The sequence below is a fragment of the Pristis pectinata genome, chromosome 15 (genome assembly GCF_009764475.1).
Source record: "Pristis pectinata isolate sPriPec2 chromosome 15, sPriPec2.1.pri, whole genome shotgun sequence".
Lineage (NCBI taxonomy): Eukaryota > Metazoa > Chordata > Chondrichthyes > Rhinopristiformes > Pristidae > Pristis > Pristis pectinata.
In genome coordinates, this window is record NC_067419.1 from 33088572 (window position 1) to 33103972 (window position 15401).

General features: G+C 39.0%; 1 protein-coding gene across 2 annotated transcripts in view; it reads left to right on the top strand.

Moving 5' to 3' along the window:
* LOC127578303 (protein O-mannosyl-transferase TMTC2-like) overlaps nucleotides 1-15401 on the top strand; it is a 149020-nt gene that overhangs the window by 43990 nt on the left and 89629 nt on the right. For both annotated transcript variants that reach the window (XM_052030173.1, XM_052030174.1), the window contains exon 2: nucleotides 10880-11450. In XM_052030173.1, coding sequence (XP_051886133.1) covers nucleotides 10880-11450 — 571 coding nt within the window. The remainder of the gene's footprint in view (nucleotides 1-10879; nucleotides 11451-15401) is intronic.

Here is a 15401-nt window from a genome sequence, read left to right on the forward strand (position 1 = left end):
GGAAGGGCCCATATCTGTGCTGTATATTTCTATGATTCTATGATCAGAGCTTTCGAAAGGGATAATTTGCAGGGCCATCAAGTAAGAATAGGAGAATGGGACTGATGGGATTGATCTATTAAGAATTTCTCGATGAGGTAAATGGCCTCCCTTGTATGCTATGACGATTCTATGATTGTATTAGGAAATAGGTGGTTGTCAAGAGCAGCACAGACTCCTTTAAATCTGTTATCAGTGATATTGTAAATTAAAGTTAGAGATGGCAAGCAGATATAATACTTTGCAGCAGTATTTTCATTAACTAAATGGATAGGATGTCAAAATGCTAAAGAAAGTAATCCCAAATCACAGTATCTCTGAATTCACATAAGATACAGCCCCCTGATTTGTGTGAATAAGACCGAGGGGAACATGGCAATGACTTCCCAATCACCAAATGAGGCTCCTTAATGCACTTGCACACTTCCCCAACTGGTCTAATCCAGACATCCATATTTCCAACAAAATATCAACGGGCTGTAATTGCGATTCAGAACTATGTTAAAAGGAAATCAGATCCACCCTACTTAAGATCATAATCTCTCTATGATATACAATGCATATTTTTTTTTTGTAAAAGAATTTGTAGTGCTGCCCAGCATGAGATGTTTGCATTATTCTGTATTTTGTTTGCTTTTTTATGGTTAGCCAGACACTGAAACTACTGATATATTAAAATATCTGAAGTTGCCAGCATGGAATGGTTGTCATTTTTATCTGTGGTGCCTATTAATATCAAAATATTAGTAGTCATCAGTTCAGATGAATGGACAAAAATGACAACCACTTGGTGTAGCTTGTAAGCCATCACATCAACAATCCTTTGCCTCAACTCTACGTTGAATGTTTAGCCCCTCAGGTGCAGCTTGAGAGTAAATGTAACAGTGATTCTCTGGCTCTTATCATAGAATGACAAAAGGAGGCTACTCTTTCCATGTGTCAGCTCTTTGCAAAAGCTGTTCAATTATTCCCATCCTCTATACCTTTCTCATGTACAAACATTTCCCCTTCAAGTATTCTCTTCAGAAGTTTAATCCTAAATCAGCTTCTGCCAACATTTCAGGCAGTGCTTGATCAGAACAACTCAGAGTTTAGTAAAATGATTGCCTCAGCCCATGGTTATTTTGCTAATTTACTTTAAATCTGATTCCCCTGGAGATTGTCCCTTCTTGGAACAGTGTCTGCCTCTCAAACCCTTCAGAAGTTGAATTGTGCTCATGCAGTTCCATTGAACGTCCTGTTTCTCGAAGTTCAATATGTGTGCTTTGTGTGAAAGCCTGCTCCCATGGACAGAGCTCTGCTTCCCATGATCCCAAACATGACCTATTTTTGGAAAATATCTGTCGTGTGCCAGGACTCTTTTGAGTGCACCAGAATGAGTTTACACTAAAATAACATACTTTGGATTAAGATAATGAGAAGAAAATTACAAAATTCTGTGTACCATAATGTAAAAAATGCATCACATGATTTTTCCTAATATAGATAAGTCATTATACTTTCAGTTCTGAGACGGAAACAGTAACTCACCTGAATATCACAGGTGGCAGCTGTGCTTTAGTGGTAGGGTTAGACAGAGGATTGGTGGTTCCAATCACACTCCAGAAACTTGAGCACACAATCTCAACTGACCTTTCAGTGCATTACTGTGGGATTGCTATGCTGCTGAAGTTGCCCCATTGGATGGCCAATATTTATCCCTTACCTGACATTACTAAAGTAAATGATATTTGGTTATTATCTCTTTGCTGTTTAGAAGACTTGGCTTCGTGTAAATTGTTTTTTGTTAACATTGATGACCTCTTTGCTGCTTTTTATTATAAAAGCTGGGCTATTTTCAATAGAAGCTAATGGTTTTCCATCTAATAATTGATGGATTCAGCTGCAGGTCACAATGAGCACCTTTCCGTGGAGTTCTTCATTGTTGGTAACCAAACAACATCTTCCAGGAAACAGCATAAATTGAAAATTACAACCCAATAAATTTCTTCTCAGCTATAAGCTGACCTGAACAGCTATTAAACACATGTGATTACGACATCTGAAAAATTGAAGTTTGCTTGAAGGCACATCAACAATAGCACGTTGCCAAAGATGAACACTTCAGCATCACCGCATGTGTTTTCCTTCACGGTAATAAAGGCGTTTTACATCCAGCATCAGTCTCTTTGAAACTTTTTACAGCTAGGGGAGAGCCATTGAGCAAATCCAACAGGCTCTGAACAAGAAATATCAATATAAGTACCGACTTCGAGCTACAGAAGTAGAAGGAAATTTAAAATATGAAGAATTAGTGAAATATTAATAAATTTTTCAAAGCTTATGGTGGGGACTTGAAATTAAAAACAACACTGATGCTTAAAATTTCAGTGCTTATGTTGTGTGAGAAGAAACACATGGTGAGAAATTCTGGAGCTAAACCACACAAATATTGTTTATTCCCTGGGCATAAAATGTATGTTCCATTAATTATGAGTTGCTCATCTTGAATTGATTATATCTGTCTCATGTGCTTTGACATCTGACCAGTGCTTTAAAATCCCTAAGATTTCTGTTATGAACTAAGATATTATAGAGCCATATTCAACTAAATATCAGCTGAGAATTCATTGAGCTTGAGCGTATTGAAACAATCCAGTAACTGGTTTCACCCTTTGCCATTTATCTGCTAGTTATTTTTGAATTGCTTTAAGATTTCCTTTCCTTTCCCTCTTCCCCCTCCAGCTGTTGGCCCATTTGATGGCACGGTCAGGAACTCAGCCTAGGGAATCCCAGGCATAAAAATATGGGCTCGGAGCCTGCAGTAAAAATAACAGTGAGACTATTAGCACTCACCATTGTTAAAGTGTAAATTGGACAGCAACTTCCGGCAGCTGCATATGTGCACTTGAGCATGGACATCGGGAGGTTGTTGTCTGAGTTGCATGCACCTTTTCATTTAGTAATGACCTACTGAAAGGTACAGCCTTAAAATTCATGGAAGGTTGTGCAGTTGTTGTGCAAATGATAGATGTGCTAAACTCACTAGCAAAAAATTCAGTGCTTCTCCTTTGTAACGAAACCAAACTTTTATTGCTGTGCTAAATGTCAGTAACCACTTTGTTTGCATCATTTGTCTAGATAGACATTTACTTTCCTTGAAGTATTAAAAGAAGTAAGGGAAAATTATTTTCAGTTACTTTTATCTCCCAATTTCACCATTCTTTTCCTTTGTTTTCTGTACATGATTTGGGATTGAATGAAACATTTTAATTGACACTTTCTGGTTCAAACCCTGCATGCCTTGTTAATGATTCTTCAATCTGATTGGTTGAAGCAAATTAATTAGTAGCTTATCCTGCTCACAAAGGTCTCTGATTCCCTGTGGTGCTGCACTGAAATAACTCCCTTAGCACATAACTTTCAGTGCAAAATCACGTAGAAAGTCTGTGGGTATGTGCAAGTTTAATGAATAGCTGCCACTGTTCCTTTGCTGCTGATCTCAAAATCCAGCCATGGTTTCAATTCAGTGATGGAGGGAGAAACTGCGCAATAAGTTAAAACCTTTTCATCGTTGAAGCTAAATTCAAATCTTGCTCAGATTAATGGAATACAAGTATTTACTTCTTGCCAGCTGAAGGATCCTAAACGTAATTAGTACATGTGGTAACAATCCAAATCCCAGAAGGTGCACAGTATAAACTTCTCTACAGTTGGTTCTTTAGGATTACTTTTGTGAAAGGGAACAGATGATGTTGGGAAGTATGTTGACACTGCCTGGATATTTATCCTTGGTTGGGAGTGTGAAGGTTGTACAATAAAGCTATGGTACTACAACCCTTTGAGGAGAGCTTTAAGTATTCTCTAAAGTTCAGGAGAACGAGGTGGTCTCTTGGAAACTTACAAAATTCTTGGAGGGCTTGACAGGGTTGATGTAGAGAAGGTGCTTCCCCTAGCTGAGGAACCAGGGAAGTTGCAGAGTAAAGGGTAAATTGTTTCAGATGGAGATGAGGAGTAATTTCTTCACCTAGAGGATAATGGAACATTGGGGTACGCTGCCCCAGAGCACGAGGAAGGCTCAGTCATTGAGTTCGTTTAAAAACAAAGATCAATAGATTTCTGGATATAAAAGCAACCAAAGGATAAGGGGACAGTGCAGGAAAATAGAGCTGAGGAAGAAGGTTGATCATGATCCTGGTTAATGGTAGAATGGGCTTAAAGAGCTTAATCTTGTTCCTAATTCATATGTTATTACACATGTAGGCTGGATTTTGCAGTAAAATTATTAGTAAAGCTATTAGCATTCACTATCATTAGAACACAATAATGTTCTGCTCTTTCTCTGAAATTCATTCCCACGATGTGGATGGAACTGATTCTAGACAATAGAGACTTTTTGGGAGGTCCTTTGGAGTCAAAGATGATTTGCTTCAACTCCATTTCTGAGAAGTGTAAGATATTTGTGTAAAAACTGCTGTTTTGAATGCTTATTCTGTCCTGCCAGCATGGATTAGGCCAAGCATACATATTATTGTGGGGGTGGAATAACAGGTAGAGCAGCAGACTTATTATAATACTACTGTGTCTTAAAGGAACCTAAGGGATGAAATGAATTCTGTTTTCCCATCTTTTGAAGTGGCTCTCAAGAAAACACTGACATAAAGGAATACTTAAGGATAGTGACCTTTTACATTTTAAACAATTTATCTTTGTGGTCTTTCCAGATCAGTTTAATTAGCTTGCTATACAATTGAGCAGTTTTGTATCATCACAAAATTAAACTCTGGTGTTGGTTGGATGATGTTTCATTGCAGTGGATTCATTTTAACTGTTCCCACTAGACAGGAAATTAATGCCAGTGGGTCAGGGTTCTGTTTTCTATCCTGCTTGACTTTCCTTAACATTGAAAAGTCAAATCAAGTGACGTATAAAACCCAACATGTTGGTGGAGTTCAACAGGGCGAAACTAGACTCCGACCAAGATGCATTAAATAAGGTGAAACAAAGGTTACTATGGTACTTGAGGGTGGTAATCTTCCTACAGAACATTCAATATAGCTGAAAATGAATCAACAGCTCTTAAATACAGGCAATGGTTTCATTTAAAATGCTAAATTTTACTGGACACTTAGTGTTGACCTGCTTTGCTAATTTCCATCTGCCAAAATTAAACCTCTTAATGTCTTAAGGGAAATGAAATCTATGCCCAATGTACTGGAGCTAAATTTCATACGATGATGCTGTTAACAAAACATTCTAACTTTATTAATGGGCATCAAAGGAAGCAAACATGATCGTGTTTGCCAGAATCAGTGGAAATACTCAGGATAAGCAATGTCTGGGGAAAGGGAAACAATTTATTTATATGTTGATGACCTTTCAGCAGAATCTAATGAAGGGTTTTGATGAAAAGTCATGAAATTTAAATGATACCTGTTTGTCTCTCCATAAATGCTTCCTGATCTGCTGAGTATTTCTAGTGCATTCCCCATAAGGTTCTTTTTCTTGGATAAATAGACAGAAACCAATCCTGATGTTACTGCAGATATAATGGAAAATATCTGAGTAAGCTGCTGTTGTTCAATGAAAACTGAATTATAGTTTATATATAAATAAAAAAAAAATCCTATTATCTTGCCAGAATGTTTTCAGGGTGAGACGGAAATTTGCAACAGAACAGTGACACATTATTGGCACTGCAATAATACATTTATGTTTACATTCAGTAAAGTAGTGATGAACATATGCTTCAGGCACTCATGGTGACTGAGGATATGTGGGCTAGGAATTGTTATTGCATTGCCCACACAATTCTGGTTCCAAGTTCATTATAAATCACGACAATTTAGCAGCGGATGACCTGTGATGATCACCACAGGCATTGACAATAGAAAGTGCTTTGGGAATCATTTTTGGGTAGACAGCTAAAACGGGCATAAGGCTGCTTAAATATGCAAATTTGCACCCTAAAACCAAAATAACTCATTAGCATTAGTCAGGCTTGCCTCATGCAAGATCTGTCAGTGGTCTTTGCAGCTATTAATTTTACATAATGATGAGCAAAAAACTGCTGATGCTGGAAATCTGTAATGAAAACTGAAATATCATTGACCTTAAATGTTAACTCTATTTCTCTTCCTTAGATGCTGCCTTAACTGCTGAGTTTTTCTGATGCTTTCTGTTTTTATTGGAGAGAAGCAGGTGGTCAACGTTTTGGGTCAGGAAGGGTCCTGACCCGAAATGTTTATTATTTACAGCGTGGTAACAGGCCCTTCTGGCCCAACGAGTCCGCGCCATCCATTTTAACGTCCCATATTAACCTACCCGTACGTCTTTAGAATGTGGGACGAAACCGGAGCACCCAGACGAAACCCACGCAGACACGGAAGAACATACAAACTCCTTACAGACAGCGACAGAAATCGAACCCTGATCGCTGGTGCTGTAATAACGTCGTGCTAACCGCTACGCTACCGTGCCGCTGACCGCCTGCTTTTCTTCACGGATGCTGCCTGGCCTGCTGAGTTCCTCCAGCATCATTGTGTTTTTCATCTAGATTCCAGCATCTACAGTCCTTTTGTTTCTCTTTCTGTTTTTATTGCAAGTAATTTTTTTTAATGCCTATGGAGCAAGAAGAAGCAGGTATCTTCTCCATCACCAACCCTCCACTCAACTTCAGAGGGGTCACTCCTTTTCCAGGCCTCCAGTTCTCCTTCCCTGGACTTTTCAATGCTTTCATTGAAGCAGGCAGACCTATTTCAGTTGATCTCCTCCCCTCAGTATGGGTGCAACCAACATTCAAGTCCTTCAGAAAAAACAGAGTTTGCTGTCACTGGAATTTTATACTGAGACTGAAATGTGAATACATGTTAAACAATACTAATGCACTAAATAATATATATGTGTGTCACATCTTAAATATATTCACAGCTGCCTGACTGTCCTCTGCAGCTAGGGAATGACTTCTACAAAACTGCAGATGCTGGAAACTGAAACAAAAACGGAGATGCTGGAAGAATTCAGCCAGTCAAACAGCATCTGTGGAAAGAGAAACCAATCAATGTTTCAACCTAAAACCTTGACTGGCTTCTCTTTTCACAAATGCTTTTTACTCAGCCAAGTTCTTCCAGTGTTTTCTGTTTTCACCAAGACTCTGTCCCATAATCAGCATTGTTCAAGATGCATTATAAAATTACATTTTAGCATTAACCTTTTCAGTTTAAGGCCAAAATTTCAAAAAATATTGAGTTGAAATGCTACTTTAAGCATACATTTTGCAACTCCAGTATTTATTTTTTGTTAGCTTTGGATCGCTGGCAAAGCTTTTGCTGCCTTATTCATGGGTTTTTATTCATTTTTCCATATGGATATTTTGTTCATGGAGGACAATGGTGAGGCACTTCTTAGTTTGGCATGACGGGAAGTAAATCAGAATAGCTGATATTACATTGCCACTTTTGGGTACTCAAGCAGGTTAGTCATGACATTAGATTGGAGACTGAATATAGTTAAGTTTAAGATGTGGAATCAGTTGGCTTGCTGGTTCCCTCGAGTGCAGAGGAGTGCGTTTCGTCCCTTAACAAGAAACATTTTTTGTTAATGGGGAATTTTTAAATGGAAGTTTCAAAATATCGGTTCATTCTTCAAAGCAAAACGTAGTTTATATTAGAAGAAGGTCTTTCGACCCATCAAGTCTTTGCCAGCCCTCATGGCATTCCCGTCAATTCTATTCCCCCACTTATTTCCCGATAGTTAATTCTCTCTCACGTGCCCATCAATCACCACCAAATTTCACAAGTCAATTAAACTACCAGCATGTCATTGGGATGTGGGAGGAAACCAGAGCATCCTCATGGGGAAAATGTGCAAACTCCACGCAGATGACACTCGAAATCGGGTTTTGCAGCACCATGTGCTCTGTCATTGTGCTATCATTAGCAGGATTTGGCAAACATTTGTATTAACTGTGGCTGAAGTAAGCGATTCCACCATTCAATAAGATCAAGGCTGATCAAATCTTGACTTCCACCACTTTTCTGCCTGATCTTCGTTACACTGGAATGCCTTATTTTTCCTTGCTATCAATGTCAGCCATGAATATTCTTAACGTCTCAATTTCCACAGCTCTCCAAGTTAGAAAATTCCAAAGATTTGACCCATCAGGAGAAGAAATCCTTTCTGAATCTTAACTGGGTGACACATCACCTCAGACCATGCACCCTAGTTCTAGATTCCTTCATAAGAGGTAATTATCCTCCCTGCATCTATATCATGACGTCAGTCACAATTTTGAATATCTGAATAAGATCATCTCTTATTCTTCTAAATTCCAGTGTCTATCTTATCAGCTCAATCTTTCCACATCAGTTACTCTTTCAGTCCAGAAATGATTTGACATTACTGCCACCAAGGCAAGTATATTCTTTATTAAGTAAGGAAATTAGAACTGTACCCAATCATCTTTTTAGGAAATCCTTTGGGGTCAAGGATGACTTCCACTCTGACTCTTGTGAGTTCTGATGTGCTGACCCCAAAGGATCCACTGATTGCCACAGGTGGAGCGGATGCATCTTAATGGGGTGGATAGATGGACTGCCTGAATCGTTTTGTGCTCCTTCCTCTGTCTGTGCGTTACCTCATACACTTGTCAAAAAGAGTTGAAGTGCTCCACGCCTCCCTGTATATTTTTCCAACAGTTTGAGCAGTCTTGGATCAGGGGACTCTCATGAGTCAGTGAGGATGTTGGTCCATACTTCTGTCTTTGGTTCTTGTTGGAATAAAGGCTAATATTCCATTTGTCTTCCTAATTACAGGCTGTGTCTGTTTGTCAACCTTGTACGAGAATCCCCAGATCCCTCTGAAGAAACATTCAGTAGTCTTGTACCTTATTAGTAATATTCTGCTTATGACAGGGGACAACCTCACATTTCTCCTCGGTATACTTCATTTGCCAATCCCTAATTGCTCTCACAGAGGTGGTGTGCCTTTTTGAAGCACAGTGGACTGTGTGTTGAATGGACTCGCTTGCACAGTGCAGTTGGATAGGGAGGTCCAGCATTTCAATCCAAAGATGATCATGGCACAGCAACAAATTTCCAGGCTGGGATAGTTTGCATCTTGAAGGGGAACCATTAAGCACCACAGAACAAGATCTTATTTATAACTTATAAAACATTCTATACTTCTGTCACATCCACAGGACCCTAACACAAGTTTGAGAACCATTGGTAGAGTGTGCCTGGAATGTAGACCTGTTTCTGCCAGGCATTGTGCAATAATCATTGAGGCAGGTTGTATAGAGAGCAGGTTAAATAAGCAGTATGTTGTTATTGCGCTAATATTACTGGTGGGCTCTCAAAAACTTTAGGGCCTGTATATAATTCCACCCCTGCACACAAGCCACTCTCCACCACATTCTATAGAGCAATTTGATATTATATCTGTAGTCCAGAGGGCGGTCAGTTTTCTGCACCCAACAAAAGTGTTCACAGAACATTGGCATTAACTGAATGAGTCCCTGCCTTTAATTGACTCAGAACTTATAGCAATACCCACTCTCCCCTGTTGCTCTGGAGTTCCACTCAAAATGAAAACCTCATTATCTGGTAAGTTACCTGCTGTTTGTGGGAACTGCTGTATGCAATTTGGCAATACCACACTTTCTTTGTTCTTTAACATATTGAGATGCAATATTCTATAAATGTATGAATTGTAGTTTGTCCCTCCTATTTGTTCATGAAAATTTTATTGTTTGATTTATTTACTATGGAATATTTTAGTAACTGGAGAACATTTGGAAGGTAGATTGATCTGTTAATGAAAATCAAAAGAAAACTGCAGATGTTGGAAATCTGAAATAAATAAATGCTGGAAACTCTCAGCATGTCTGTGGCTTGGCCTCCTGAGAGTTTCCAGCAGTTTTTGTTTTTAACTTGTCGCTCTGACCTGAAAACTTCATTAAAATCAACAGAGAATTAAAAATGAATTTCTCGTCAGTTAAAGTTTCTAATTAGAATTGTTATGTGTCTGCTACTTCAATATTTCATTCTGTATATTTTCATTAGTGCTAACGTTTAGCTTTCCTTATTTTAAGCAACTATGTTTTCATACTTTGATCAAATGTGTTGTCTTGTTTTCGCACTTAGTTTGAAATCTTCTGAGACTGTTGCTGGGAATTACATCCCTACTCAACAATACTCAACAAGCTCCTTTGCAGGCCTGTTGGAATTTGGTTCCATTAACTTCATCTGCAGATTCACAAGTAGATAGGGTGATGGTTGAAGGGACTTGGCATGAGTTGCGATACAAGCAGTAAAGTTTTGGCTGAGCTCAAGTATATCAAGGGGGAAGATTGGAGAGAACAACTTTGAAAATAGTCCAGCCTGCAGGTTCATCCATTTTGCACAAGTTTGCTCCAATCCATATCTTTACTTTTTTTTTTAGCAATTCTTCAGTGATCAAATGCAATTCTTTAAATCCACAATGTCCATTAGTCATAAAACAAGGCAATTTGTTCCCACTATTCCTACATATATAAAGACCACATTTTGAATATGTCATCGAGAATAGCAGGCTCAGGAGCATGCTGTTAGCTTATTGTTAGGAAAAGGAAGAGTGAATAAGGCAAACAAATCAAAAGTGGAATAGGAGTAAAATAATTGTTTTCTAATGAGATCCAGCTTCATCACCTTTGGGGGAAAAAACAAAGCTACAGTAACAGCACTTATGTTCTTGTACTGGTTGTTCACTTACGAAATTGGTGACCTTTATAAACCAACAAGAAATGTGATTGGAGATCTGCTATTAAATTGTTATGACTTTCTGGTGCAGTAATTAATTTTATTTCTATTTTTCCTTATAGCCGAGCCATTAAAGCCAACCCAGATCTACTTCCAGAAACGCCGTGGGTGAATATCTTTTATAATGACTTTTGGGGAACCCTGCTCACACACAGTGGCAGCCACAAGTCCTACCGGCCTCTGTGTACACTTTCCTTCCGTTTTAACTGTGCCTTTGGAGGTTTGGATCCCTGGAGTTTTCATCTTGTCAACGTGCTGTTGCATAGTGCCGTCACTGGCTTTTTCACAAACTTCTCCCGGCTACTGTTTGGCGACGGCCAGTGGACGTTAATCGCAGGCCTACTCTTTGCTGCTCATCCGATCCACACTGAAGCAGTGGCAGGAATTGTAGGACGAGCAGATGTCGGAGCTGGGCTCTTTTTCCTCCTGTCTTTAATGTGTTACATACGGCACTGTGATTGCAGGGGACGTTCCCTGTGGAGCTGGCCCTGGTTGTTTGGAAGCTTCACGTGTGCAGCCTGCAGTATGCTCTGGAAGGAGCAGGGTGTGACTGTCCTGGCTATTTCTGCTGTGTATGATGTTTTTGTAGATCGCAGGCTCAGATTGTGCCAGCTCATCTCATTAATTCACAAGGTAAGCCACTTCAGATTAATTCAGGATTTACACTTTAAGAGGCTAACGGTGAGCTCATTCTTTTGAGAAAAGGCCTCACTCAGTACACATTAAAAAAAACCTGCTGTGGACTGTCCATAATTTCCTGTGTGGAAGCAAAGGCATATCAAATTATCCCTTCAATGAATTTCTCTTTTTTTTGGTGCTATCGTGCGGATACTGATAATAATTGTATTAATTGCCTTCCAGTTATGCTGGTTTTCAGCAGTTGCATCTGACCTTAAGAGTATGTTTAGCCCTGTTTGTGCTCTTTGTGACAAAGCCAATATAAACCACATCAGGCACTGGTGTCATGCTGAGAGCAATTTAGACACATACCAATGTGATGGGGCAGTGTAGTGAATGGCAAATTGCCCATCCCTTGTTCTTGGCCTTTGAAAAACTGCACCCCCTCGGTGTGGGCAACAGCTGCTTTGCTCCATTTGTTTGCAGTTATGATTTCAAAAATATGTTACAGCAAAAAAAAATGATTGTTCAGGCTAGCTTTCAAAGCATTGGGTATTGGTGCAAACAGTACCTAGCTGCCTCTTGAGAACATCTATGTTAAACTTGGTAGCGTCACTAATTTATCTATAAATATTTTGATGCGGAACTTTAATGAGGCACTATTTTTCAATGTAACCTGAGGGACTGATATGATTCCTCAAAAAATGTGGCAGAAAATGTAAATTCTGATTTTACTATCTTCATCCCTGTCTTTGCTGAACACCCCCCATCCCCCACACCCCTGTTCCTCCAGCTGAGGTGCCTATGTCACATCCAGTCCACATGCTCTGATTCCCATCAGCACTCCACCCCAGGAAGCCTTGATAATACAGCTTGTCAGGCTACTCAAGCATGGCAGGGGGTCTTATCATGGCTGAAGCTGATCTGCTTTGTCAAAGTTCACAGTTGCTGTCGAGGACTGGGATTCCCTCCTCACAGGGGCCTCAGACCAACTGTGGCCCTTCCATCAATATCCGACCTGAGATTAGATTACTCAGCACGTGCCAGGCATCAAACCCAGGAGGCTCTTGGTCTGATTAACTCAGCTACTCATCCTTTAAATAAATTATAAAACATCCATAGGAACATATAAGCTGCCAGAAAAAAAATCTGCAATTTTTCCTTCAACTGTCCTTATAGTTGTATGATACATTGAGACTGCAAATGTTGGCTTATCATAGCAATCAATCTCTATCAATTAACATACAACAGATGTGAGGGAAAACCCTAGTGGCTGAAGGCTTTAAGTGTCATAGGCCCAAGGTCACCTTCCCATCAAGCAAGTTACGCTCCAGCTATAATCTAATAAGATTTCTACAAATATATATATTTATGTATTGTTATGTGGCTCATACAATTATTCATCTGAGAATGCAATACGCTATATTCAGTGTTCAGTATATGTGATTTCATTCTTTATTCCATTTGTTTTCCAGATAGGCAGTTCTAATAATGTAATCAAATAGTACACAGCCTTTCATCTGTGTGTCTTAAGCAGGAATTGTGAATTTTGATGGGTCTTAATGTGAATGAAATAAGCATGATTTTCGATATGTGTCAAAGAAATCTCATAGATGCCTGGTCGTGCCTGTAAGCTCCTTGATAAAGTTACACGATGATCCCGTACAAATAAGCTGTAATAGTCCATAGTCGTTAAAGGTTAAAAGGCCAAATCTTTTTTTTAATCAGAGGATCCATCATGGTCCTTTAGTAAATTAGAGAGAAGTGCATAGCAATGAAGTGAAACTAATCCTGTCTTCCAGCTGAAACAAAAGGGTAAAAGCAAAAGTGTGTTTGACAGGAAAGATTTCATATTATATTTCAATGATGCTTAATCCTTTTAAACTGTCTAAGTATAAAAGAACGAAAGGGGATTTCACTGACCGTGAATGAAATAGGTAATCTCCATGATGGATTGTTGAGTTTATCTCTGAGTAGCTGATCCATATGCACCATGCAGGCACCATGTCTGTTGGTCTGTACTGTTTCAGTTGCAGCTGATGACAGTTTTGGTTCACTTATGATGAATAGCACTGTGACACTTGTCGACATAATGCCCTTTGGATGGGGTTGTGGAAACTGGGAACCAGAATAACTGTAGCTAGCTCTATTTCTAATATTTTCATTGAAGAACAGTAATTTAAAAGCACAAGGCACACAATCTCTGAAAAAGGAACATTAGAAATGTACACACACAAAGACCTAAAATTCTCTTGTGTTGTGCAGTGTTTATGTCTACAGTGCAACAGGGGCACACTGCCTTGACCTTGAAGACTGTGATTTCCTTTTAGATCTACTTAATGCATGAAGGCATCAGGACATGCACAATGGTATTCAATGCCTGTTTGGTGCCTCTGCAAATTCAGTAGCATTTGTTGCCTGCAAAGTTACCTGGTCAGGTAATAGAAAAGAAAAATATGCAGATACAGGAAATCTGAGAGAATGGTGGAAACAATTAGAAACATTATCATGCTTTTAATTCATGTAATGTCTTTTAAAATAAATTGTTTGTAGTAATTTAATAAATATTCAAAACTTTTGACCTGTTTAAGTGTCACTGATCATCAGCAGACATTTAAAAGCAATTTAATGGTCTTTGACAGCAGAGAGTTGTTAGAAGTTATTGGGTAGTCTGTGAGCCTGGCCGAAGGATTCATTGCCCAAGGCATATATACACTCACACCCTGCTGCACCTTGTGGGATGGCTGTGGAAGCAAGCTCTCATTCAATTGGACCCGCAAGGTTACAGTTAGTTAGTGTGGATGGTGCAGGAGGTGATTACGAGGTGTAGGCCAGATCAAGCATGATCCAACCCAAAAAATATCTCTTCAGCGATCTGTATCTATCTCGTGTGACATGCGTACAATCAAATACATAATGCCAAACTTGTATTGATGACAGGATATCTAACTTACTGGCTGAAAGAAAAACCCTGCAGTGTTACAGCTGGAGATGAGTAGACATGTTAATCCACTGAGGCTTGGTATGTATATGGAGCATGCTGGGGTTTAAGAATGGAGCCATTAATCAAATGAACTGCATGTGTCCATCTGTCAAACCAAGGAAGGACTAATTTAGCCATCCTTGTTTTCGCCCAGCTCATTTTTATTTGAACATTTTTATAAGAGGCAGGAAATCTAATTGCCGAAGGGCACAACTGACCATCCCAAGCATTTTGTAAACACATGGTAAGAATGCATGGGTCTGAACTTTTAAAAAGGCACTGGGCAAGAAAGGGTGCCCTTTAGTAGGCCAAGAAACATGTGCATAATTTTAAAAGGAACAGCGACACCTGTTTATTAATCATCCCAGTCTGTAGGTAGTTAAGGAAAAAATGATAGCACGTCTACTGAATACCTCATCAAAAAAACCTCCTTATAATAACAAGAAATGTTACAAGGATCACAGTGCAATAAGTAGAGTTGAACAGTATTCCTTCAATGATGTTTAATATGACAAGCTGCATAGTGTGAATTGAGTATAAGATTTCTTGCTTCAGGTGCAGAACTTGGCATGCAAGGAATAAAATACATGGTTGCATCAGTGCTGGGGTTATGCAAGAAAATGTAATGGTGCAATTGACCTGACTTTTTTTTAAAAAAAACTTCATATTATCAATGTTTCAGATGTTCATTCTTTTTGGTAATTTGTTTAACTCTTGACATTAATTTTAGTAAAAAGAAATATCTTGATACTCAGATGAAAGGCAATGAACATGATGAAAAGGCTGACATGCCTGAAATGGAGATATGTTGTCAAAAAGATTTTTGCTGGTTTTCAAAACACTGTGTAGCCAACATGGAGCTACCACAAAGAGGTCTTACAGCATTAAATAGGGAGCATGTCAACTGGAACAGGCGCACAGTCATCTTCAGGAGACTGAGAAAGGAGGTTGAATACATGATCTTAAATTTTAGTGTTTTGCTA